General features: G+C 40.4%; 1 protein-coding gene across 3 annotated transcripts; it reads right to left on the reverse strand.

Moving 5' to 3' along the window:
- Positions 1–67: 67 nt before the first annotated feature.
- On the reverse strand, positions 68–27,951 carry Vps4b (vacuolar protein sorting 4 homolog B). Of its 3 annotated transcripts, none has more exons than XM_052199955.1 (12): positions 27,690–27,951; positions 21,527–21,638; positions 19,817–19,973; positions 16,840–16,907; positions 12,518–12,637; positions 10,330–10,486; positions 9,804–9,952; positions 8,756–8,837; positions 7,097–7,316; positions 4,316–4,456; positions 2,882–3,028; positions 68–385 (listed from the first exon to the last, which is right to left on the reverse strand). In XM_052199955.1, exons 1-11 carry the CDS (start codon positions 27,714–27,716, stop codon positions 2,927–2,929), a joined length of 1,335 nt encoding a protein of 444 aa, XP_052055915.1. In that variant the 5' UTR covers positions 27,717–27,951; the 3' UTR covers positions 68–385; positions 2,882–2,926. The 3 variants fall into 3 exon arrangements, with proteins under 3 accessions (XP_052055915.1, XP_052055916.1, XP_052055913.1); XM_052199956.1 differs by lacking the exon at positions 68–385 and adding an exon at positions 563–1,051; XM_052199953.1 differs by lacking the exon at positions 68–385 and having other exon boundaries at positions 563–3,028.

Below are 27,951 nucleotides of genomic sequence, written 5' to 3' on the forward strand. Positions count from 1 at the left end.
CCTCTGTGGTTCCCCTCCAACTTCACAAAGGTCTCCTGATATCCACATGTGCTCCCTCTCCACCATATCATGAAAAACATAACACACAATTTAATATTTTTTTAAAAATTACATGAAAATGGGTATGAAGCAAATCCTACCATTCCAGAAGTATAAAGATACTAGACTGCATAAATAAATATATTCCCTAAAAATAGATTTAGGGAGTGGAATAATAACTCCAAGGAACAGCAACACAGAGGTCTTAAAGAACATATAAAAATCAAGTGTGAGGGACTGAACATAGTGGTGCATGCCAGTGGAGACAGGAACAAGTAGATTCTCTGTGAGTTCAAGGCCAGCATGATCTACATAGTGAGTTTCAAGCAGCCAGGTAAGACCTTGCCTATAGAAAGTAAAATTAAGTGCAATTAAAGCATCCACTTTTGAACACTACTGTTACCACTTACTCATATATTTGACCAATTTATAATTTCTTTGAACTTGAGATTCACAAAAATTCTCACTTTCAAGTGTATTTAAATAAATTTATATTAATTCTCATTAACCAGAGACTTATCAAGACAGTTTATATATAATTTATTCACAAATTACATGCTTGAATAAGAATGGCCCCTAAAAGCTCATCTATCTGAATGCTTCATGATCTGGGAGGACAGTACTTGAGAAGGTTAGAGGTGTGGCCTTGTGGGAAGCAGTGTATCACTTGAGTCAGCTACTTCTCCAGCACCATGTCTGCCAGCAGGCCGTGCTCACCACCAGGACAATTGCTTAAACCTCTGAGGCTGCAGCAAGCCCAGTTAATGCTTTCCTTCTGAAGCGCTGCCTTGGCCATGGTGTCTCTTCACAGCAATGGAATACCAGACTGTAGTGGATTTGGCCTAATGCTGCTTGTATTATGCTAATTTGGTTCCTCAAAGTTGTTTGCAAGAGAGAGTCTGCACTGGGGGACCCTGCCCTCGGTTGGTTTCATTGGTAAATAAAGATGAGGCAGCCAGTGGCTGGGCAGGGCAGAGGGGGAAGCGGACTTCAGGATTCCAGAGCTTGAGAGCTAGAGAGGAAGGACAAGGAAGAGATCAGCCATGCCTGAGGAGAGGGGAGGACAGGGAGGTATGGCTGCCGTGTAGGGACAGGAGAGTGTGGCCCAGTGCAGCCAAGGGGACCACAGAATGTAGGAAGTGACAGATCAGGATTATCAGTGGGCGGTGGATTAACTACATGGAGGGTAGGAAGTGGCCCGGCTGTTGCACTGTTTAAGGCATATCAAAATGTAAAAGCTGTGTGTGTGTGTGTGTTTCTTTGGGAACATTAAGCAATAAGGCTGGTAGCAGGATCTACTAATTAATATTTAATTCAACAACTAAGATGCTACACAAACTAACTAATTTAGAAAAAACTCAGTATTATCCTGCCAATATAGCTTGCAGTTTTCACACAGTAGCTGTTGAAGAGCATAATTTTAATGTTCTTTTAAAAACAAGGTCTTGCTATGGAGTCCAGGCTAGCTTTGAAGTCCTGAGATTATAGGTGTGCACTTCTACCCTTGATTCTTTCATATATGCTCATTAATATAAATTATTTATCTAACAAATTTAGACATTTTCTCCTACGTAGAAGGTCCCAAAATAAAGAAACATATAAAAGGTAGCCAAAAGTAGGTTATAACAATTTACTACACATAGGAATGGTATATTCCAGGCCTACAATTTTCATTGAATATCAACAAAAATAATCGGTACAGAAAACCCAAAGGCAACCATATAGCATAGCATGTAAAATGTGCAAATATATTTTAAAATGCAATTACTTTATAACACTTGCAAGGTAGAACTGCATAGTGATTCTAGTGAACCTAGTAATTGTTTGCAGGTAGTCAATGCAAATGTCCAAGGCACAACTAAGAGTTGGTCCACAAGAGTGTGACACACACCCTCAGATCATGGATTTGAAGACATTAAAATAACATGATGGTATGTTTATATTTCATTACTTAAGGAGACATCAGTTTGTCTCTAAAGCTCTGTGAAATACCACACTGAGGATGTTGGTGTGGTTAGAACAAGCTGCTTCCTGAACTTAAAGGGGAAAGACATGACTCTCGCTATCCTACATTAAAAAATTATGTATATATATGTACAAGCATAGCCACATCAGCCGCAGGAAACATCCCAAAGTCCAAAAGGAAGCCATTTTCTTATTAAAGGTTCCCATTACAGTATTTCATGACAATTCTCAAAAAATGTATACTTCTTTGCCACCTCTTTTGGTCAATCTTGGTTACAAAAGACACTGACGTAGACAAGGCAAAGATGACTGATTTAGAAAGTCTCGAGTGCACAGAGGAAGGAGTCATGGAGTTATAAAAGCCCGCTGCCTTTAAAGGAATCACTTAAATCTACACAGGAGAAACCAGCCCACTACAAACTCAACAGGAGCACTGGCTGTGCCACAGACCCCAAGTTCATAAGTGCTCTTGAGTTTTGCTGCCCATCCCTGAGAGTAAAGATTCTACCATTCTTAATTTTTAATAAAGCAATAACTTTACATTGATAAAATGCTTAAAGATTTCTTTAAAGACATTTATATACCATTAGCTTCAGCCCTGTTTCAATTTCATTTTTTAAAAACGGAAGAGGAAAGGCCTTGCTCCTTGAGCGAGTGAGTGCTCATGAGAATCCTAGCTGCTGTCCGTGAAGCCGGCTCCTCACGCCCCTCTCCTTCCCTTACAATTCCACTGTGCGTGAACAAGGGAACTTAACAGGTAGTGAAGGAAAAGGACAACACAGACTTAAGGAACACTCAAGTGACATGTAGGCTTCCCTGGGTAAAGAGTTTTGCTGGAAATAATCTGAATGTCATTCAAGAAAGGCAAAATACCTACAAAAGAGAAGAAATGCAGCATAAACATGTTCTTGCTGTCTTTGTGTTAGCCTTCCTGGCCAAAATCTTCTGTAAACTTCTTCAGTTTCAACAAGTCCTGCTCATTGACTGTTGGCTTGGTGCTGGACAGGGACCGCAGCATATCCCACTGTGAGGGAAAAGAAAGCGGTCATTAACAATGGACCACATAGTGTAAATGACTTTCTTAGTTGTGAATTTACAGCTGACTAGGAAAATCTGCTGTGTTGTGAGCTAACAGCAGCTTCCTCCTCCTGCTCCCGCCACCTCCCCATGCTCACTACCCTACAAAGACAGGCCAAGCAGCCTTCCACAGTCCACCCCCATCTCATTCCTGGTTTAACTGTTTACTTTAAAAGAGGCCCGTTTCCCACCAAGTGTAACCCAAAAGAAAAATGGTAATTGCACAAGCAATTAATAGTTTACTATAATTCTTTGTGGAATTCTGTAACTGAAGCAGCAAATTTTGAAAGTCAAGTCTATTAGCTTTCAGTAACAGTAAAACGCTCTACATTATTCTACTTATTATTGACTACAGCAAACAGGACTTCGGAATATTCAGACAAGCACTGAGTCAGTGCCCCACACAGACGCACACACAGCAGACTGTCTGTTCTCTGACTGTTTAGTGAGAGCATCAGTCTCTCCCCTCCTGCTCCTGTCCGACCTACCACAAAGCACTCTGAAAACTAGCAGCTAAGGCCAAAACCAGTTGACACTGGGTGTTCATTAGCACACAGACAGATTTCTGCAGCACCCCAGCTCTCTAAAGATACACCTCAGAGAATAAATCTGAGCAGGGCGGTGGTGGCGCATGCCTGTAATCCCAGCACTCTGGGAGGCCGAGGCAGGCGGATTTCTGAGTTCGAGGCCAGCCTGGTCTATAGAGTGAGTTCCAGGAGAGCCAGGGCTATACAAAGAAACCCTGTCTCAAAAAAACAAATCCATAAAAAAAAAAAATTGTAAAGTTAACTTAATTTCTACAGTGTAAACATATATACAATGAAAAATCTTTCTGAAGTCTTATACAGTATTTGTGAAAAAGGTTAATGTTTTCAGTTGAAAATGTAAAAAACTCCATTATTTAAACTTTCTATGCAGCCTAAGAAAGTAAAACAGAACAATACTATTTATGAATACTATCATGAGATTCAAAGGCAAGACTCATATTTAAGTCCTAACAATATTTTATGCAATCTATATGAGAATTTTGTGAATGACTTAAAGTCAGAAAATTGTGCTTTCATAGACAACCTTTTCATTAACACAAGTCTCAAACCTTTAGATAATTATTTTTACATCTAAACAAAATACTTACAATTCTTCAAGTATTAAATACATGAGTTTGATCATAACATTCTCTAGTACTCTAGAAATAAAATGACAAATTAGTGTATAAAGATTTAAGATGTCCCACCATGGAAACAACGGGCTCCAAGAGTTTATCTCCAGGGACATCCATCCATGTCATTTCAATAGCCCCAGGGTCTCCTGGAGAGCAGGGTGTCAGCAAGTCATTTACAATGCTGTTAGGATCAGCTCTTGAGGGACCACGAACCTGAAATAACAGTAACTTGAATTTATCTGAGTAAATGGAATTAAGAATTAAGATTTTTGTGACTAGAAAAGTTACAAATACATTAATTTTTAGATTGTATTAAAGTGTTTAGGAAAAATAGAATATATAAGGAAAAATAGATCAGGGTTAAAAAAAAGAAAAAAGTTTTGAAAAAGAAGAAACAGTTCCTTTTGGCTACCCTTTCTCTTCCTCTACTGCTTATCAAATGGTAGTTACCTTACAGACCAAAACATATTATAAAACTCTCCCAAGTGGTTCTTTTCCTTGGCTGAAAAGTTGAGATATTTTGTAGAATTATTTAGTCTTAAATTATTCAACCTTTAGGTCTCTCTTAACAAAAACTTAAAAAGTCCACGTGTGCTGGTTTAAGTGACAATGGCTCCCACAGTCTCATATATTTGAATGTTTTGCTTCCAGGTGGTAGACAGATTAGGAAGGATCAGGAGGTGTGGACTTCTGGGAAAAGGTGTGTCACTGGGGTTTGGCTTGGAGGTTTCAAAAGTCCATGAGCTCTCTCTGCCTCAAACTTGCCAATAAAAAGTTCCAGTGCCACGCCTGGCTGCCTCCTGCCATGCTCCTACTACGATGGTCATGGACTCAGTCTGAGAACTAGAAGCAAGCTTTCAGTGAAACGTTTTCCTTTATGAGCTGTCTTGGCCTTGGTCATGGTTTCTCTTCAGAGCAATAGAAAAGGAACTAAGACAACATATACATACTGTGCTTGTTGGCTTTTTATCAACTTGACACAAGGGAGAATCATTGGCAAGAGGGAACCTCTATTGAGAAAAATGCTTTTATTAGACTGGCCTATGGGCAAGTCTAGGGATCCTTTCTGATTATGACTGTGTGGGAGGCCCGGCCCACTGTGGGGTAGCAGCTCTGTCCTGGTGGGTGGACAAGCCTGTGTTTATAGGACAGGGTGCCAGTGAGCAGCACTCCTCCATGTCCCTGCACCAGCTCCTGTCCCCAGGCTCCTGCTCGGACGTCTTTTCACCATGGAGCACTAGAACCTGTAAGCCAAACAAACAAACAAACAAACCCTTTCCTCCCCAGACTGCTTTTCGTTGTATCATTTTATCACCGCAACAGAAAACTAGGACAGAAATAAAATTATATGCTTAATAATGTCTATTTGATTTCATGAAACATACCTTTGTTACAAAGTTGCATATAAATAGTTAGATGGTTGCTTTCAAGTCTATTTCATGATGATGACCTTTATTTCAAGATGGGAATAGGTGGAAAATACACCTTGGCTTAACTGTGTACATACCTGCTGTGTACACACTCACACTTAGTTTATGTCTATATTTTTTTCTCTATCTGCATGAGACGAGGGATTTTTGGCTGATTACTTCCTGATTGAACTCTGGGCTCAGACTTACTATGTTAGACACTGAACTAATAATTGAAATAAACAGGCAGATATGTCCATCCTTGTTAATTCTAACATTTTCAAAGGTAGAAGGATGGGATATGGAAATATCTACTGCAGATGGTGATCCAAAACCCTAGTATTAAAGATAATCAGATTATAAAGGACACTATATACACTCTATCCATGGGTGTGATGCATATGTCACAATGAAGTCATTAATCTGTATAATTAATACACATTACTAATTATGATTTTTAAAAACTATACTTGCTTTAACCTTTACCATATTAAGACCTAGCTTCATGCTCACATGAGGTTCCTGGTATTAATACGTAGAAATGAATGACAAGTTCTAAGTGAGAAAGGTCTGAGGTCCTAAGAATTTAGTTTCAAGTGCAAAGGGAATTTAAAAGAAAATCTGATGGCTCTGATATATTTAATTCTGAACCTCATTTCTAAGAAGCTGCTGTTGTACAAAAGCCCATACCTTAGTGAGGAAATGGCTAGGAAGTGTCCACAGTGAACAGTCAGGCACTACCATCAGTGCTGTGTGTAAATATTATCACAAGATCCTTACAATACGACTTCAAAGAGGGCTATCCCCATTTAAGAACCAACAACAAGCATTACAAAGTAAGGCTATAATCTTCTCACCAAGTGGTACCCCAATCAGTACCATACAGGAAAGGCAGAAAGGATGACAATCAGATTGTGATACACCCCATCATACCTTTGCCCCTGTGAACTACAATACACAGAGTTGTGTGTGTTAGCACCTGAGTTCCAGACTCACTACCAACACTGTACCTCTTGTTTCCTCTGTGACACAGCACAATGCTCGACAGTGTGGACATGGAAAGGACATGCTGAGTGTGTACTGGGTCTATGTCTTTGGTATGGGGCAGATGCACCATATTCTGCTCCCAGTAGCTCTGGCTATCCCCAAAGCAGACGCTCAGCCATGTAAGTTGTTGCACTTCCACCAAAATGACTCAGAAATGCCTCAAATTCTTCTTAGAAAAACACAAATAAATAAAACCATAAACACCAATAAACAAACCATGAATAATCTTCACTGGAGAAATTATTTTCAATGTAGCAGGAATATATTTATTACATAAATATACTTATTACATTATCATACAACACTGAAGCCATTTCACCTTCTTTGGAAAACACGCCAGGGACATTTCTGAGTTTCATTTAAAAAGCCTATGACAGGGTTGATTAAGCCTGCTTACCTTTTTGAAGTGAGTAGCGGACTGAACTTTTCTCACAGGCTGCATAAGTGCATCCCGGACAATGATACTTATATCTGCTCCTGAATAGCCATCCGTCTTCCTCCCAAGTTCCTGGAAGTCTGCTTCTGTAAGGCTGTTCTGAGTGCTGCCCAAGTGCAGTCTAAACATGGCTGCCCGGGCATGGGCTTCAGGCAGAGGAATGTAAATGCGCTTCTCAAATCTTAAAAGAGATTATACAGATAATGTTAATATATATATTATGTAATATATATATATAATATATATACTTAATTTCAATGTAAAATTAGCATGTTTAGAAAAATCCCAGACAATTAGTTGGATAGTCTTTATTATACTAAGATAGGGTGAACAACACCAGAGTTAAATGCACATATATATATTTAAGTGCTCATGCGTACACATATACCTACCTACCTCAAGGGAAGACTATCTAGAATACACTGAAAACTAAAATTAGAAGCAAAATAGTCAGAAACAAGTTTTGAGGCATTTAATCTTTCTCACACAACTTTTGGGTCCTTTTTGGCAGATTTATGTCTGGAATTTATATCATAAAAGCACGTATCACGAGCCTGCATTCTGAACTTGTGATGAAAAGCAGTGATTCATACTACAAAATCAGGGTCACCACGATTCTCTAAATTCGAAATAGTAAAACTTTAACATTACACAAAATGTTCTTACTAAATTCGTTCTGAATTCATTCTGAAAAATCCTGTACTATACATAATAGTTTATTAATATTTATTACTTGCCTTCATTAAATTAAGGCATTTGGAGACAGAGAGAAAGCAGTGAAGGACACTGTTCCACACCCCCCTCCCCTCGGGGCAGGGACATTTTTCAGCGTTTCTCCCTCTGGGGTCCCGGGCACTAATCTAAAGGGAGGGGTTAAAACTGGCATGCACCCAGCTGCTCTTTCTGTCATGCCATTAAAGAATGCTGCAGGGGCTGCAGAGCTGTAAACAATCTACATACTGCTCCTATAGATGAACTTGCATCTTTACTTTAAGAAAAAAACATTTGTTATTTTTTTAAACAGGGTTTCATATCGTCCAAGCTGCCCTGGAACTTGCTATAAATCTGAGGATAACTCTGCCTTCTACCAAGTATTCAGGTGATTGCAACTTTGCCCACCAGTACCAGACATATATCTCTTATTTTTTTAAACTAAAACCCTATCTTCCTAGGCAAGCAGGGTAGCTCTTGCCAGTGATCCCAGCACGTGGAAGGCTGAAGCAGGGGGATGCTCTGAGTTAGGACTAGCCCGAGCTATAGAGTAAGCGGCAAGAAATCATTTTGCAAAACTTTATAGAAGAATTTTCACCCAGATACAAAACTGTTTTTGTTAATTTTGAAGCATCATTCCTCCTAAACTTACTAAAATAAAGTTAAGCATAGAAGCCAAGCAATGCGCTTTCCCGTAGAAGGCTCTGGTGCAGAGAGCACTTACATTCATTACAGCAGGCAAACAAATAAGCAATTCCTCATGCCCAACACAGGACACAAAAAAGGCTAGCTTGAGCCATTAACTGATTTTTCAAAAAGCCATCAGAGTAAATTCTTATCCAGGAAAGGGAAATTATCATCTATTGCTACACCTGCAGTTAGCAATAAGATGTTCATCTATCATCATACCTTCGCCTAATTGCAGAATCCAGAACCCACGGTATATTTGTAGCTCCCAGAACCAAAATGCCATCATTGTCCACACCAACTCCTGCATTAAAATAGGTAATATTTGAAATAATACTTTGGTACTTTCCTTTGTTAGAATCCCTGGTGCATCCTCACTGCAGATGACAGTGTCGCAGAGGAGTATTTTAAGTGGTAAGGAAGGCACTCAGCGCATACCTGCAGCACCCCATCTCTCCCTTCCCATGAGTCCCTTTTGTTCCCTGAGGCAATTTAACTTTCATAGCATTTAAATACATGTAAGTTTACATATCTCATACAATCTAGGAACCACAAATAAGAGAAAATAAGTTATTTATCTTTCTGAGGGTGACTTAGTTTGCTTAATAGGATTATCTCTAGTTATATTCACTTTTCTGCAAATGACCCAATTTCATTCTTTGCAGCTAAAAAAGAAAAATTCCATTTCATTCACACTCACACTCCCACAGACACATACACACACACCCCTCTCATGTGTTTCATTCACACTCATACATACACATACACACCTCTCATGTCTATGTTCCATTAAGAAAGGTAGTGTGTTATGTAACACTAAAGTGCTTCATTTTCAAATCTTTACAAAAACTTTAATCAAGAACTGCGCTGCTTTCGTATCAGTCAAATCATCTAAAGAAGCAAATCTCCTATATAACAGACAAATATTATTAATAATCTTTCCAAAATGTTCTTTCATGAAGCTCCTGCTAAATCAGTAGATATTAATCTCCTTACTAATAACATCTGTGAATCCTGTAAGACAATTTAAAAGGATGACAGGGTCACGCAGGGAGTGACGACACGGCTCAGTGCTAAGGAGGCAGAGCCAGGTGAGCCTCTAGGCTAGCTTGGTCTATATAGGAAGTTAATAGCCAGCCAGGGCTAAACACTGAGACCTTCTCTCACAACAAAAACAGTAACAGAAATAATAATGTTTTAGAGAAATTCTGCCTGAATTCTTTGCCCGAGAATGGTGATGACGAAGTGTCTTACAGTCCAGCAATCCTACCTTGCATCTGAACCAGGAACTCCGTCTTAATTCTCCGTGCAGCCTCGCTCTCATTCTCACTTCGGGAACCACACAGAGAGTCGATCTCGTCGATGAAGATGATGGAAGGCTTGTTCTCTCTGGCAAGCTGGAATAAGTTCTTAACCAGTCTGCGAAGAATAAGTAAAGCTCAGTTTCTGAAAAGCACTAAAGGACCACATCAAGGCAATATGCAAGCTATACGAAGCAAGCACACCTTAGGCCTAGTCATGCTGCTGGCGCAGAGAATAAATTACAACTAGACAGTTCACTACGTTAGAGAAGCACCCACAAGCACACGTGCACGTGCGTACACACGTACAAATGCATACTCACTAGTTTTTTCCTACAAAATAAATTCCCAGCTTGGTTCAGAGAGATGACTACCTATTGTTACATTCTACCCGAGAGATTTTAGGAACAGTACTTGAAACCCATTAACCACAGACAGCCCAAGCGACCGACCGCCTCCAGGGACCAAGGCAAAGACTTTCAATGCTCCACTCACTTTTCACTTTCCCCCAGCCACTTAGACACAAGGTCAGAGGAAGATATTGAGAAAAATGTTGAGTTGTTTGCTTCCGTTGCAACAGCTTTAGCTAAATAAGATTTTCCTGTTCCTGGTGGCCCAAATAATAGGATTCCTCTCCAAGGTGTCCTCTTTCCTACAAGTTGTATTAAAAAAAAAGAAAATAACATGGAAATTTCAAGACTATTCATTTCAATTACTTCACACATTAGCCACACTGAAAAACACTGTAAAAAGGTCTTTATTTGAAAGCTGTCAGTAAGAATAAAAAGATAGTTTAAAAAACTTTAATGAATATCTGAAGTGTATACAACTTGCTCTTCCTGAGACTATCAGAAGCGCATCCACTGCTTCACTGGACAGGAAGTTCATTTACTTGCTCAGTCATCTGTTCAACCAACGACACTGGGAGAAACACATAAAGGGTCTCAGCTCCCCAGGGACCAAGTTCAGTTAAGGTGTACTCTCAACACTAGACTAATACAGGAGATCTCCAGCCATGGAGCAGGGCTGCTGTAAAGACTTGTGTGGACATGGCTATCGCCTGTGGGGAAGGACAAGGCGTGAACTCACGGTCTGGGGGACCTGTGAGTTCTACAGAGCTCCTGATCTACCAGGAAGCACAGGCCAGTGCTACCAGCAGCAGCTTCAATGGTTGATGTGGGAAATATTACTGTAAATTCTGCTTTAAAGAAACGAGGGGAAAGAAAATGAACACTGTGTGCCTTAATTTGGGTAATGAGAAATTATAGTATTGTCTAAAATATAACATGCTGTATAGAATTCTAAAATATAAACTTAAAAGTCTACATAAACTGAAGATAGGTACCTAGTATCTATAGAACTGTCCCTAGATGACTAATGAAAAACTAGATTAACATCTTGATTAAGAAAGGCTTGATTTTTTAAGTATGTACTTCACTTTCAGAATTTAATCACTTGAATTTTGCTTTTCTCTTTTAAAGGCACACAACTCTAAGTCAATGATTCCCTGAGTGAGTACCGCTCAGCTGGGGCACAGAACACTAGTATGATAGGAAATGATTTTAGGTAATATATACCTTTAAGTGATTAGCTTTTAAATATGTTTGATAGGCACTTTTTTTATTTACCATAGATAGTAAGTAGTTTTAAAAATAATTATAAAAAAAGTAAACAAGAAAGCTTGAAGCTCAAATACAGGTAAAATCTATTCTGTTAGAAGTGAAAAGAGTTCTGCTCTCTGGGGAAGAAGCACATAATGCCATGCAATCTTGAGCTGGAAGGCCTGTCCACAGACACACTGACTTCGAGGGTCCTGTGTCTGTCCTGAGAGTGAGCGGCAAGCAGCACCCTAGGGTGGAGTAGTTGAGAGCAGCCCAGATTCTCTGCTCTATCTGCTCTCTGTGACATCACTGTTTGAACCTGTTCAGTTTGCAGCATGAACCAACTTATTTTCAAAACAAAAAACCACCTCCGTGTTAGATTGTGGGTATAGTCCTACCACAGGAACAGAGGACACCAGTCACAAAAAGGACATGAAGAAACAGTTCAGCACACTGCAGATGGTAACTTACTCTGCAGCTAGAACTTGAGCTAGCCTCAGGTGCCAGGGGGTGGAGGTGGGAGTCAGCAAAACTCTCTTCAGAAGGTAAGGAGTGCTTTCTCTCTCCCTACAGGATGTGCACTTCATCTGAGGCACTAAATTAACTCCTCTTTTTAAAAATTGGAAACATTTAGAAAACTAACACATGACTATTGCACAAATTCAGATAAAATTCAGAGGGTAAAATTCACCTATAATTTTATTCTCTAGGTACTTACTGGCATTTTAAAGTCTATCAACATTTACTTCTGAGAATACATATTTACTTAATAAACATGGACTCAATACTGTATATTTTTTATAATTTGCTTTCTAATCCTTATAATAGATGGGGGCATGTTTCAACAAACTGTCATGTGGATTTAAATTTATTAATATGGATACGCACACTGTATTTTAGTGAGTACATAGCATTCCAATGATTTAACTTAAGCCTTATCGGCTGACAATTACATTATTTTTCAATGTATACTTACAAATATACACATGAACAGGAATATCTGATATATTTACTAATGTCAGTCAGTGCTCTACCTTAGTCACTGGTTTCTTTTAAATAAAGTTGATTAGAAGCCATTTCACCTGTAAACAGATGAGGAAACTTAATAGGCAGAATCACAGCCTCTTTAAGAGCTTCTTTGGCTCCTTCGAGACCAGCAACATCACTCCACTTCACATTTGGTCGCTCGATGACAATGGCACCTGCAAAATATCAGGTCATCTTTCAACTGAGGAAGACTGGTTCCGCAGAACTAGAGAGCAATGCCTAAAAACCAGTGTAAAACTGTCTGGGAAAGTTCTCAGTACTAAAACCTTTTTAAAGTAATGCAAGGAGAAAGCAGTTAAAACTCATCAAGAAGCAGGAACTTGGGTGGGCAGCTGGGCAGCTGGACAGCTGTGGGTTGGACTCAGTGCCTCTATTTCTGCTGCCTCGTTAGTCTAGTGATACTAGTCCTACTTGGCCAAGTGACACAAACAGGCTATCGCAACGATCAGGTGACACAGTGAGTATCAGAGCTGTATACTGGCTCTGGGCAATCAGCGTCCTTCCCAGCAGGGCTGGTTTACTGCTTCTCTTGTTAACACTCTCAGGAGAGAATACAGTGAGAATACACTTCAGTGATTTTAACTAAGGCAGAGGAGAAATGGGAGGAAAGTCAGAAGGGATAGAAATGAGAGAGGAGCAGATGATGGAATAAATTTGTCCCTGAAGATCGACAGTTCTTTCTTGAGTTTGTCACACTTTTCATCCAGCTTTTAAACAGAACCATTTAAAAAATTAAAGTGACTTAAAGGAATGATTTAGTTCCTCAAAAAAAAAACAAACCTGCAATTTATTAGAAGAATCTTCCAGCTATTTTCATCAAAAGTGTTCTCATTCTTCTAGTATGGAAGAACTGCTTTACTGTAAGTCACTAAAGAGTCTAAGATGAGAAGCAGCCACTCCGCGCTGGGAAATGGCTCAGGCAGCAAAGCCCCTGCAAGGGTGAGGATCTTGAGTTCAGACTCCCTGGTAGCCATGTAAAAACTGTGATGGTGCACATCTGTAACTTCACCACGGATGTTGGGTGGGCTGTAGAAACAGGAGTACCCCTGAAGTTCACTGGCTGTCAGCCAAGCTGAACTGGTTCAGTAACAAAGCCAGGTCTCAAAAACTAAGGTAGAGGAATCTAGGAAGATGCTTGAAGTCACCCTCTGGCCTCTACATACCCCACCCCACATCCAGATATACTCGTAAATTGAAAAAATACAAAAAAATTAAAAATCAAACAAGTTCCTGAATTAGCTAACAGAAAATTTTAATCATAATCATATATTAAATGCCATAGTATAAACCACAAGTAACATTAAAATATTATTTCACGAATAAAAATCTAAAAAATGATAATGTGTGTATTATGCAGAGGCCATAGGACAAGCTCAGGTCTATTCCTCAGGAGCTATCTGCCTTGGTTAGGAGCTGGCGCTCACTGCACAGGCTAGGCTGGCATGCCTGGGGGTACACCGCCCCCTCCACCTCCCCAGCAGTAGGATGACAGGTGTAGGTCACCATGTCTGGCCTCTGTACACGGGGCTTGAACTCAGGTTCTCATCATGCTATGTGGCAAGCATTCTACTGACTGAACTTCGCAGTTAGAAGAAAGAAAAATAATAATCCATTAACAACCCATTAAATTTAAAAATGGGCAAAAGCCAGACATCGTGGCACAAATCTCTATTCCCAGCACTTGGGAGATGAAGACAGAAGGATCAGAAATTCTAGGTCATTCTCAGCTACAGAAAGTTTAAGACTAGTCTGGCCTATGCGAGACACTGTTCTCATTTATATATATTATTAGAGGAGAGAAAGAAGAGAGAGAGAGAGAGAGAGAGAGAGAGAGAGAGAGAGAGAGAGAGAACGAACCCTTACCCCCTTTAGAAAGGCTAAAGCTCCATTCACACTATTTCATACTGAGATTCCAAAGGTTCCTATATTTAAAAGTTGTCTTTGGATTTACAGTTGATAGGAATTTACAAAAATCTGTTAAAAACCCTAATTTTCAAAATTGAATATATGATCTTCTTTTTACCAGGGATGTACAAGAAGAAAACAAACCCAAACCAGAAAGACAAACAGAAAACAGCTTCTTGTCCTACAACTCAAAAAAAGTCTACTTAGTGCACAGCTGTCAAACATGGTATCACTGCAGGCAGTATGGCAAACACTCAAAAGTTCTATTGGGGACTGTATCTACTGCCACAAAAGTTCTCAGCATAGAAACAAAAACCAAACCAAACCAATCAAGTAACAGCAACAACACCCTATTCTCAGGGACTAAAGTTTGAGTGTTAAGAGCACACAAGGATCTTCAGAGAAATCAAGTTTGGATACTAGAACCCACCTTGGGCAATTTACAATTGTGGATACTACCAGCTCCAGGGAGATATGACACACTCTTCTGACCTTTGTGGGCATCCATACACATGCGGCATACATTCATATAGATATAGACACACACGCCTAAGTAAAAATCAAAGAATAAATCTAAACACAAAAACCAACACTCAAAAAACTCCTCTGTCTAGCCTACGAGTTTCAATGTAGCAGGCTTACAATATCTTCCTACATAACCCAGTGGGGTTTGTAAGACACAAATATTGGCAAAGGCAAGGAAGTAGTATAGGAAGGTTAAAGGTCTAGCACAGGCACACACCCCTCTGCACATATGTACACACATGTACATATATACACATTTATGTATGTATGTACATTCACACCCCTCTGCACATATGTACACACACACATATATATACACATTTATATATGTACATTCACACCTCTCTGCACATATGTACACACATATACATATATACACATTTATGTATGTATATACATTCACACTCCTCTGCACATATGTACACCCATATACATTACACATTTATTTATGTATGTACATTCACACCTCTCTGCACATATGTACACACATATACATATATACACATTTATGTATGTACGTATATTCACACCCCTCTACACAAATGTACACACATGTACATTACACATTTATATATGTATATTCACACCCCTCTGCACAAATGTGCACACACATATACATGTATATACACACCTGTGTGATATGTACAAGCATATCTGTACATATGCACACCCACCCACATGCATGCACACATTCATGTACACACACATACACATGCTCACACACAAACTCATTCTCACTATCCAATAACCAAAAACTGAGTGTACAAAATGGGAATCCTTTCTAGCTAAATATTTTTAGGTGGCTTAACGGTACAAACTACCCATGCCTAAGCATAAAGCTTACTTGGGAGGTCATTAGCTGGCTTACAAAAGAACATCTATGTCTCGACAATTAACGAAACCAGCAAGTAATAGGATGCTCTTTAGACAGCCTGAGCTCATCATCAGGCTTCAAGAATTTACTAAGATCTTTTTGAATTGCCTTGATTTCGTTTCCCTACAAGAAATGTCCATTTTCAAGACAGGGATTCCGATTCTGAGAGGTTGGGGAACTTGCCCAAACCTAGAAAACTTTTACATGGCAAACTGTCAGTGTTCCAGATCTATATCTGCAGCCACTCCAGTATGTCACTATACTGTAGTACAGCAGAATCAAAGGGCCTTAATCTATGTATTGGATAAAAAGAGAAAAGAAAACGTAATAAAATAAGCACAGCTGTGAAACTAGAAAGTGGAGGAAAAGAACAGGGAGAAGAAAAGGTAATAAAACAAGCATATCTGTGAAACTGGAAAGCGGAGGAAAAGAACGGGGAGAAAACGAAGCCACAGGTCAATGGTAGGCACAGCAGTGGGCTCAATATAAATCTGATGCCATGCTGCTCCCCGGGCCCTGCAGGGTGCTAATAGTGGCAATGCTGCCTAGGTCACAAGGGACAAGTAAGTGAAAACCAGTAACTGCTGGCAGCCTTTTAATTTTTTTTTTTAATTTTTATTTATTTAATGTCTGAATGCTCTGTTGCATATACCTCTGCCTGCCTGAAGAGGGCACCAGGTCCCCCATAGATGGTTGTGAGCCACCATGTGGTTGCTGGGACTTGAACTCAGGACATCTGAACCATCTCACCAGCTCAATGACAGCCTTTTAAAGGCAGATTTATTTATTTATTTATTTATTTATTTATTTATTTATTTATTTGTTTGTTTGTTTATTTATTCATTTATTTATTTTTAACCTATCGAAGAAAAAAATCCTAACTATTAGAAGCCCTCAAAAGTAAATCCTAGTTTGGAACCAATCCAGTATATGACCCACCAACAACTAAAGCCATGTTTTGAACATTGATGAAAAAGAGGGAAACAAAATTGTTCAAACAGACAACCATGAGTATTTTCAGTAAGAGCAAAGTTAATAATGGAATCTAATGACCTTGAAGTTGGTTCTGCAGCTTCTTTTTCTCAGGATCATCAGACTCTGCTTCCCCGTCACTGTCATTCCTAATGAAAAGAATTGAATATATGCAAAAGATCACACACGGCTAATAAAGGAAAGGAAAGGAGAGAGAACCTGAAATGTCTACACAACAAAAGACACTGACATCAAAATGGATTTCTACTTAAGTGTTTCAAATGATGCTTTTAAGAATATATTAAAACAGGGAACAGGTGAAGAATCAATAGGGAAGTATACATTAGAGAGTGGGATAAATCAGGAGCCCCTCCCCCCTCATGACATACCTGTGTGTGTACATACTCAGGGTGCATGCCCCACACTACTCTATAAAGGAATTAAAGTATAGGAAAATGATGAGCTACTATGAAAAACTGTAACTCAACAGGACTTTGTGTTGGGAAGAAAGGGTACAATACATAATCATGTACAATGTTCCCAAGAACAGATAATGCTCCCTAGTGAAAATCTTAAGAACTCAAAAAAAAAAAAAATTGCCAACCTACTTGTGTTGGTTAGCATTTGTGAACTAACCTAGACGACCTTTGAAGAAGGAATCTGAGCCACTGACCGAACACAACGCAGTGTGGTGGGCACATCTGTGTGGCAGGCACTATCTTGATTACTTACTAATACAGGAGGCTCGGCCCACTGTGGGCAGCGCCATCCCTGGGCAGCTGAGCTTGGGCGACAAGGCAAAGCCAGTAAGCAGCATACCTCCCTCCATCAGTGCGCTCAGGGCTGGCCTTGAGCCCTTCCTGCCTCTCAACTCCTCAGGGCGGACTACACCTTCTAAACAAAGTCGCATCACTTCTCCCGCACTGCTTTTGCTCACAGAATCTTAGCACATCAACAGAGAAGTAAACTAAAACAGCACGATAGCACATCTAGGGATTTACATTGAGGAGATACTTTTTGCTATAAGGACAGTTACACCTATAAGTACAACTGTGGAAAAAACAAAACTAATTTATGTTCAATAATAGCTTATCACAAAATACACTACAGCTTTTGAAAACAATGTTGTAGAAACATTAATGGAAAAATGTTTCTGCTGCAATGTTGGGTGAAAAAGTCCTACCAACTTTTAGATTTTAATATCCACAGAGGGTGGAAAACTTGACAGGGTCGTGACAGGGTGGGAAGCCTTGGAAGGATGTCAGAGTTACAGATGAAGTACCTATGAAGCATCGAGTCACTGACACGCCAGTCTCTTACGCTATCTCATGCTGGACAGACCATTCAATACAGGCTCCCTTCATCCTCAGAGGACCCGTGTTCCTCCGAAGTGAAGGTTACACGTGTGAGGAACAAGAAGGTTGCTTGTTTGAAGGACAGATCTTCAGCTAAGACCATGCTTTGCCCTGAGGAAACTGAGGCAGAGGTCTTACTGTGTATATCTGAGCCCTAGCAATGTTTTGTGGGAAAGGTGGCAGCAGTGAGATCTCTACTTGAACATAAAATACCACAGGCATGAATTTACAACTCTGTCCCCAAATGGAATCCTGGGTATTTATTTCTCTTAGTGATGGGAACCCAACTTTGATTCTATCCTCAAAATTCTATAAAATAATCCCTGCAAGACCACCTTTCCTTTTAAGTAAATCAGCCAAAGTGAGTTTGGCTGCTTGTAACCAACACTGATAATTAGTATTAAAAGAAAGACTGGCTCTCCCCTGGCTGGCTGGATTGCACAGCAGATGACTGTGGGGTCCTCACTAACACTGCATGAGTCCCAGCAGACAGGAAAGACCCCACATCTCTACTGGAAAAGATGCCTGTGAGAGGCAGAAGCCCTGTATGCTCATGATGAACTGAGTTCTTCCCTTATGAGCATTTCATGTTGGGAACCAGTATGTGCAGAATGTAAGATACTCCTGGCATGCCACAGACACTGTTTCCTAACCTAACCTGAATTCTCTGTATTTTAACAGAGAATATAAAAATCTGAGCTTCTACTTTTCTTCAAACTCCCACAGACCTTATGACAGCTAACTCTAATATTTATACTTGCCCCCATCCTTAAAATAGGCAATGCCTAGTAAATGGGCAAAAATTCGCCATGAACAAACATGGGAAGGGAACAGCTCCATCCCTAGTTCCCTTAGGACTTTGGGCATCACATGTACCCCATAGAACGTGAACTGTGAGCATCCCAGGCTCCAGAACTCACCAGATCCTCAGTGTTCCAAATCCAGCCAGGCCACATCAACTGAAAATCTCATTTTCCTAGCATGTCATTTGGAACCATGCTGACACCCATTTGTAGGACGGTCAAGAGCAAATATAGCTACAGTAAGTGCTCCCTGCTTAGCAGAGTTGGGCGTGCATCCACTAAACACTTTCTACATTTGGGACACAGCATGCATCTAAGAAGGTATTCAAAACCTCGACCTCATTGCTTCAAAAATTATGCTTTCTTCATGATGACATAATGCAAATCCATAGTAAAAAAAACTTTTGCATAAAATAGAAATTAATGACACTGTTGGGAGTTCATTTTCCCTTTGTGCACAAGGTTAGATGTAATTCACAGATCACTCACTCCTACGGGAGCCCTTAGTCTTACTGACAGTCAGGGCTGTGCTGGTGTCATGCCCACGGTGTTTTCCCAATTACTTGAAAAGACCTTGAAAAAAGGTAAGAGAGAGTGCAGTAAGCACAGACTAGCAAACGCTGATCTCTGAAAGGCTTGACGGTAAATGTTTCCAGTTTCCTGGCCACACAATCTCTACTGTAACCACCTAACTCTGTTATAGGACAAAAACTCCCTGAGATGACAGTATATTAGTGGATGTGCAAGGCTATTTCTCAATAAAACTTAATGATGGAAATAGGCAATAAACCCACTTAGGCCCATGAATCATGGTTGGAAAATCTCTGGCTTAGACAAAAGAACCCTATTACACAAAGGAAAAGGTATAAGATACAAAATGTAGCACTTTAGAATACACACCCCTTCTCATCAACTGGGCCCGACTGCTCCTCTTTCACGGGCTTCTGAGGTTTCTTCTCCTTTTTCTTCAGATACTCCTTTAGTTTCTCTGCTCTATCAAGATACTCTGTACACTTGGCTCTGATGCTCTGCTTGGCTTTATCACCTTGTGCTTCATCTGTAGAAGGGAAAGAGACATTATCCCATTAGTATTTGTTGTAGTTTGATATGGAATGTCACCACAGGCTCACGTATCCAAATGACTACAGTGGGTGGTGCTGGATAGGAAGGTCATAGAACATTTAGGAGGTAGAGCCTTGCTGGAAGAAACATGTCACTGTGTGGGCTTTGAGGTTTTATAGCCTGGCTTTATGTCCTTTATCTCCCATGAGTTGATGAGATGTAGTCAGTTAACTTTCTGATGCCAAGGCTGGCCTCACACTCCTGCTGCCTCTCCTTGCCTGCAATGCGGGCTGGATCCCCTCTAGAACTGTATGCAGACCAAAATAAAGCCTTTATTCCCTAACTTGTTTTCTGTCAGGGTATTCTATCACGGCATCCAGAGAAAGAGTCAAATTAGAGATATATTCTTTAACCAGGAACGTCTGTGTTGCAGGAGGGAAGAAAAAGCTTCTCTAATTCACTGTATCCAGTAATCATCAACCCTCTTCTATTCCCTTCCATCCAGGCTAGGAGGCCAACACTGGGTTTGAGTTTACAAACAAAACAAAACAAAACACTCACAGCAAAATAGTAGATATTTTAAGTTAATATTATATAATAATCAAGTAACAATCTATATGTTTCAAATTCTTCCCTTATCTTTTTGCAGACAGCTAAGCACTGTTTATCTCATATAAAGCCAATCACAAGAGAGACAAAAGACAACTCTGAGCACACAGCAGGGGTTACTAAGAGCTGGGAACTGGAGGATTAGGCAAGTGGAAGCTGTATATACTGACAGAGAAAACTAGTAGAAGGGAATAAAAATTTTCGATATAAAAGATGATGATAAGCAATAGTCAACTATTTCTATTAACATCTTTGTCTGTTTTATTTCAAAGTATACAAAGAAATGGAAATTACGTATAGTATGTGGACTACCAACTTAGTAATTTTTGATATTAAAGCTTCTATCTATCGTAGATATTTTGAAATGTGGACTTTAGCAATATGGGCAACCCATAGGACTATCCTCATGTCTCTTATATGTTATATTTCATCCTCAGTTTTATTTTAACATACACCTCCCCTACAATTAAGTAGGAAAGTTCAAATTAAAAACTTCAAATAACCCAAAGGTGCTAAATGTAACATTGGTGATGGGTCTTACAGGTTTTCTTGCACTTGTTTCATAGTATTGAATATCCAGTTCCCAGAACAGAGCTTGGCCCATAATAAACATCAAATATGCATACCTCCCAACCTATTTTTAAAAGAAAATAACTTTTAACATATGCTCAGAAAATGGTTGTTCAAATCAGATAATCTAGCTAGATTATCTATCCAGCAAATAAAGTTCTCTCTACTTGAATGCACAATAACTGGTATATAAAGTAATACTTACAATAGCTGGCACATTTATTAATAGTACTAAAAGCTAGGAGAAAGGAGTTTCTCTTTAATAGTAGTTTAGATCTTTAGAATTCTCTTGGCTTTGTATTTCAGCTTTTAGAACTGTAACATTCCCCCTTCAGTGTACAGGTTTAAATAAAATACAACGCGTCTTACACTTAACGACATGGAGGAAATACTGAACGGCATGCTGGTAGAGTTGAAGAGCCTCCTCATAGTTCCCAGCTTTGTCTTCCTGGGCTGCTTTGCTTGCAAGATCTATTGCTTTCTGTGTGAGGGAGGCAGAAAATACACTTGAAATGAAAGCATAAATGAAATCTTAAGTTTGAAGCAAATAACATCCCCAACACATGTCGGGGGAGGGGGAAACAGAGTGGATTTAATTCAAAGGTAATAGGAATTTCTCAAAAATTAAGTACTGTTGAACTGGAGATATGGCTCAGGGGTTAAGGGCACTAGCTAGTCTTCTGGGAAACCAGGGTTCAATTCTCAGTACCCACATGCCAGATCATAAACCTCTGTAATTTCAGTTCAGGGGATCTGATGTCTTCTATTGCCCTTTGTGGGCACTAGCAGGCACGCAGCGCACAGATAAACATGCAGGCACAAGACCTATATACATAAAATAAACTTAAAACATTTGAAAACACCCTGGTGCTGTTTTGCCTAAAGCAGAAACAGAATGCAGAGATAAAATCCCCTATGGAAAAATGCAATATTAATATTCTGAAAGGTTCCCAAAACTATACTGAGCAAAGACATTAAAATAATAAAAACAATATAGAATCACATCAAAGAATATGAAAAGGTCATTAAAATAATATAAAATTTTAGAAACATGGAAAGTATTTGAGGGACATTTGCGATAAGAACTACTACAGAGATTTAAAAAGGAAGATCTCCCCAGAAATAGAACCATACAAACATAGCCAAGCAACTATTTAAAAGTAATAGGGAACCAAATCTGCACTAAGAAAGTAGGCCTTTAAAGTGGTGTCATAGCAAATGGATATCCATGAGGGGTCAAAAAAAAAAAAATCTTACCTTAAATTCCGTATATCCAGCAAAAACTGACTCAAAATGACCACAGACTTAAATATAAAACTTTTAGAAAACAAAACTAAAAAAATAAAAAAATAAAAAATGTTCTTAGATTTAAACTAAAAGCACAATGTATAAAATGAAAAGATGTTAACATGGAGTATATCAGTTAGAAGATTCTGATAAAATGATGAAAAGACATAGTACGGACTGGGAGAACACTGTGAACCATCAAACAAGAGAGAAACATCTACTAGAACACACAAAGAGATCCTGAAGACATAACAGTTTACAAGGAATTTATCAATGGGCCAGAGGATGGCCCAGCAGATACAGGGTCTGGCTACCCCGCCTAACTGATTCAATATACACCCACACGGTAGAAGAGAAGCAACCCTTACAAGCTGTCCTGACATGCTCGCACATATGTATTTTAAAACCATCCGTGAACTAATACACTTCACCAAGGAGACCATAGGGATGGCAGACCATCACTGGCCATTTGAATAATGCAAATTAAAACCACAATGAAAAAAGCAGACTATCACAATGGCTTAAAATTAAAAACAGTGACAACATCGATGCTGGTAAGAATGCCAAGCGTGTGTAACGGTTTAGCAGTTCTGGGGAACTGGCTTGTATTTACTGAACTAATAATATAAATGAAGAACTGCACTTCTAGACAATCCCCCAGAAAGGGGACGATTTATGTTCCCACAAAACTTGTACATAACTGAATGCTCCAGACTGCCTTCAGTGGTTTCAAGGCTAACCTGTTCCCAAACCACAAAGAAAACACACAAACACACACAGAAGTACAGATCAAACTGCGGGATGAGTAAGAACTGCAGAGGGTGTCACCATCAATATCCTTATGTGATACTGTTCTAGTTTTACAACATGCCACTGGGGGAAAGGTCCACTGGCTACCCCTTCTAAAAATTGCATGTTATCTTAAAACTTTTTACAGGGTTTCTCTGAGTAGCCTTGACGGGTTCTGGAATTCACAGAGATCCTGCCTCCACCTGGCTTTCAAAATAAAACTTTCATCAGGCTTTGTAATTTAAGAGGCTGGAGAGATGTCCCAGGGGTTAAGAACACTGGCTGGTCTTTCAGAGGTCCTGGGTTCAGTTCCCAGCACCTGCGTGGTAGCTCACAATCATCTATAACTTCTTTTCCAGGAGATCCAAATGTCCTCTTCTGGCCTCCATGGTCAGTAAAAATATCCAGGGAACACAGGTATAAAGCAGGCAAAATACCCATACACATAAAATAAAATAAATTGTAATTTAAAATACATGCAGACACATGAAAATAAGGAACGAGCATAAACACTCCAGTGGGGAAAGAGTATAGTATGCATGGGGCGCGTGAGATACCGCAGAAGGTAAGGTCACCTGCCACAGGAGGGAAGGACCCCTGCCACAGGAGGGAAGGTCATCTGCCACAGGAGGGAAGGACCCCTGCCACAGGAGGGAAGGGTGCCTAAAAACCAGAATGAAAATTTAAAGTAAAATGTTCTAATTGGGTTAAACTAGGTACTAAAACACCTCTGGGAAGGAAAGAGAGAATACAAATATACGGATGATACTCTTCAGGCACACTAAACGCAAGGCTATAAATAACACAATGGTTACTGCAAACTCCGCAAGCATCAGCAGGGACACCATTACACTTGGAAGCATGGCTGGTGTAGAGACCCCAGAGGGGCTACATTTCTTATGTAACATCTTAGAACTGACAAAAATGGACTAGTTTTATGTTTCACAGTTTAAGCAGTAAGAATTCAAGAACAAGTCTTCCCAAGTTTTTAAATTAGGCAAGACATAAAATCACAGATATGGTTACCTGGTGTTTAGGGGAAACTACTCACATAAACACGTACTCTAAAGGCTCAGTGGTTAGACCACATAACAAATTCCTTATTCACACAAAGCGCTGCAGATGATCTTGAAATGTGCGTTTCCTCACTCCCCTCATTCCATTCGGCCCACAGCAGGTACCCAAGCCCTCTGTCGCTGAGCCACCAGCCCAGGCTGACCAGGCTGCCCTTCCTGTGCTCAGGAGCCCACTTCCGTCTTACTCTTTGACACTCACTGCCTCAGCCGGGGACGCCGGGGAAGAAAAACTTGTTTATGCTCTACCTCAGGTCCACAGATATAACGCCCCACTAACGACACAGCTGCCTTGGTTGTTAGACTTCTCTCTAGTTGCCATCTTAGCTTCTCTTTACCTCTATGACAGAGGAAAGCTCCAAGTTCATGTGGCTTTCCTATTCTCCCACGTCTCTTGTGAGGCTCATTTCACTGCCAAAGCACATAAACCCATCTAACATCCTCTCTCCAGGACGCAGCACTAGTAACAAATACCCAGACAGTTCAAAATTAGTTCAAAACTCAATTTCTCCTTGGTCTCTCCATGCATGCTTGCCTTCTATCTTTAGAAGTAACTTACATGCATTCTATTATTGTATTTATACCTAGTAAACCCAGACCACTCCTCTCTCACGGTTGGATGGAAGGCACAGCCTAGTCTCTTTCTTTAAATGTTCTTTGTTGTACATTTCCAATAGGAACCACCCAAATTTGGCTGGTCACCACCTTCCACCACAGACCTCTGTACACTGATGACAGCTGGATTCTGAAACCGAACTGTGAAATTGCCACTCAATGTTCAAGTTCATTTCGCAACTTTTCACGCATAGCAGAATGAAGACCACCATGGTATGCAGCACATAAACTCTTGGTGACAGCCTAACTGTTTTCATTCATGGTCCTTCCTGATATACTGAATACAGTCACATCAAAATGCTGGTACAGCCCAACTCAATGAAGGTTACGTATAACCAACACATACATGTTAAACAGACCTTAAGCTATTGTCTCCCTATAAAATTCCAGCTTCTTAAGGCCTCAGTGGCCCTACTGGTGCAACACACTCTCCAACTCCAACCATACCATGGAGGTTTCTGGACTTCTATGACCACCTACACATGCTTCCAACGCCTATACTGTGTTCTTTCAGTTGCTTTTGCTTTTATGTAAGGTGCGCGCGCGCGCACACACAGAGTCAGACAGATGGGGGTGGGGCTGAGATTCTGGTATTCCCCAAATCTCAGCAGTTTTATATGGACAACAAACATTTAGGAGTGGTTCGCCTTTAGATTTTACTTTATGTTCTCTGCAAGGTTTTATTATCTACCTGGATAATTTTTCTCTACCTGGAAAGTATTCACCATTCTTCTTTGAGTAATACAGAATTTTACAAAAAAACAAAAAAACAAAAAACAAAAACACACACAAAAAAGCACACAGACCTGGATTCAAAACTAATCCTAACACTAATTTACAGCATGTCTTGGGGCACACCACCACCTCAAGAAACTCAAGTTTCTAATACTGTAAAACTGGAGTAACACTGTCATTGAAGAGTTGGTCTGAGGAGTCAATGAGATCACATTAAATACTGAGCCAATTACAGTTAGTACTCATTTTATCTGAGATGACATCACCTCAGAGAAATATGTTTTATTTATCCTTGGAAGAGTGAGCTACACGCTTCCTGGATACCAGCTCACACTAACCTCTATAATCGTATGGAACTGTATTTAAATTCTGGTGGAATTTTGTTGTTGTTGTTTGTTTTTTAGTTATTTGCATTCTGCATTAGATTAAAAGCATCCATTTACAAAGATTTTTACTTTGTCCTTTGGGGGAAATTACTCATGTAACAATTCTTCATCTAAATTTCCTTGGTTAGAAAGCTGAAAAGGCATATGGAGAAAAACCACACTTGAACCAACCCTGTAACACAGCGTAGCTCCATATCCCTCTTCCTTCTCTCTCACAGCTACACTTTTACTATTCTTCAATCTTTATCTGGCTCACTGAAGAACATCCATCAACCCAATTAATATACAACGCATTCTGGTTACAGAATCAAACTACAAATGGTGAAAAAGAAAGATGAGTGCCACAAATGAAATCATCTTTAATATCTAAAGGAAAGCCTTTACCAATTATCACATACATTCACAAACACAAAAGCAAAATCAACATCAAATCCACTAACCACCCCCAAAAAACTACCAAAACAAAGCCCCAGCATTTTCTGAATAGGGCTACAAAATATAGGATTACAAAAATTTAGTGGAAAAAATACACATACACATTAATGGTGAACTTACTCTTAATTCTTAAAAATGAGTCATGCTTGCATTTAGACTTTATTAAAGACAGCAATCATTCATAATCTTTTAAGGTTGGGTTTCAGGATAAGACACACTAACTAGACAAGCCTCTACTCCCAGTCTTCCTGTGGAGTGGTCCCTATTCAAATGCCCGTCCTTTGGGTGGAATTTCTTCAGAATATGTTTACATTGTCATTGTTATTTATATCAGACAATGAACAAATACCTATATGACTACCAGAAGACCAATATTGAAGGGTCCTTTGTTCTACTCCTTGGTAAGAAACTAACCTCCTGGGCTAGAAGTCTCGGATATCCTTCTGGACCCCACTGACAAACCAAGGATGATGGAAGACAGTGTTACAAACATTTGTCACTGCACACTGTTCCATGAAGCAGCAATGACCTTTTTCTAACATTAGCTGTCTTAGGAATGTTAAATGTACATAGAAAACACTGCTGTCTGTCTGTCTGTCTCTCTCTCTCTCTCTTCCTTCCTTTCGCGATGAGGGCGGGAAGGGAAGATACAGATTAAAATATGACCTGATCTCAAATACAGTAATTCGGGAGAACAGACATAAGAACACACTCTTATTGAACTCATGCGGATGGTGTGCTGGCCCGCTCTAACCTGAGGTTCTTGGACTGTTCACCGGATACCTGGACGTCTTTGTTTATCAGCCTAAGAAACTGAGAAGGGGCGCCTTATTCTAAACTGGTCCAGGATAGTGCTTTGCCCACTTCCCTCCCCTCCCCCAAAAACTATGCTTTTCCTTTCTTCCTGGTGGAGAGAGAGAGAGACAGACAGACAGACAGACAGACTGGAGATCTTCCTGATTGGAGAGATCGGCCCAGTTCGGTCCAAACTCCGCTGTTTTGTTTTCCAACATCACAAGCGAATCAGGAGCCCCGCAGACCCGGAGGCTGGGGAGATGCCAAGGCCGGCCCCTCGGGGAAGCGCCCCTCCGCCCGGTCCCGGCCCCGCCCTCGTCGGCCGGGGACAGGGGCGCGGCCGCTCCTCCGCCCCCCGCCGCCACCCCTTCCCCGCGGGTTCCGGCTCTCTAGAGGGGCCCAGAGGGGCCGCGGTACCTGGAGGTTGGTGTTCGTGGACGCCATGGTGGAGATCCGAGGGGTCCCGTACAGACGAGGCCGCCCGGCCGGCAGCAGCGCCGTCCACTCACGCCCGGGTCACAGCCGCAACCCTCCGGAGGCTGGCGGCTCAGAGACCCCCAGCGGCAGCCCCAGCTCCGGAGCCGTAAGTCCAGCGGAACTCCAGCAGTCACCCGACCCTCCACACAAAACTTCCGTAATTTCGAGCCCCTTAGGGCTCTGGTCCCGCCTCTGGCCCGGG

The sequence above is a fragment of the Apodemus sylvaticus genome, chromosome 12, assembly GCF_947179515.1.
Source record: "Apodemus sylvaticus chromosome 12, mApoSyl1.1, whole genome shotgun sequence".
Lineage (NCBI taxonomy): Eukaryota > Metazoa > Chordata > Mammalia > Rodentia > Muridae > Apodemus > Apodemus sylvaticus.

Excerpts from the sequence above, each read along its gene's own strand:
- Vps4b (XM_052199955.1), bottom strand. The coding sequence starts at position 27,716 with ATGGCGTCCACGAACACCAACCTCCAG. Across the intron at positions 19,974-21,526 it reads TTTCCTCCATGTCGTTAAGT|ATGAAGCACAAGGTGATAAA; the intron begins GTAAGACGCGTT and ends TCCCTTCTACAG. Across the intron at positions 8,838-9,803 it reads GTTCCTGGTTCAGATGCAAG|GAGTTGGTGTGGACAATGAT; the intron begins GTAGGATTGCTG and ends ATTTTAATGCAG.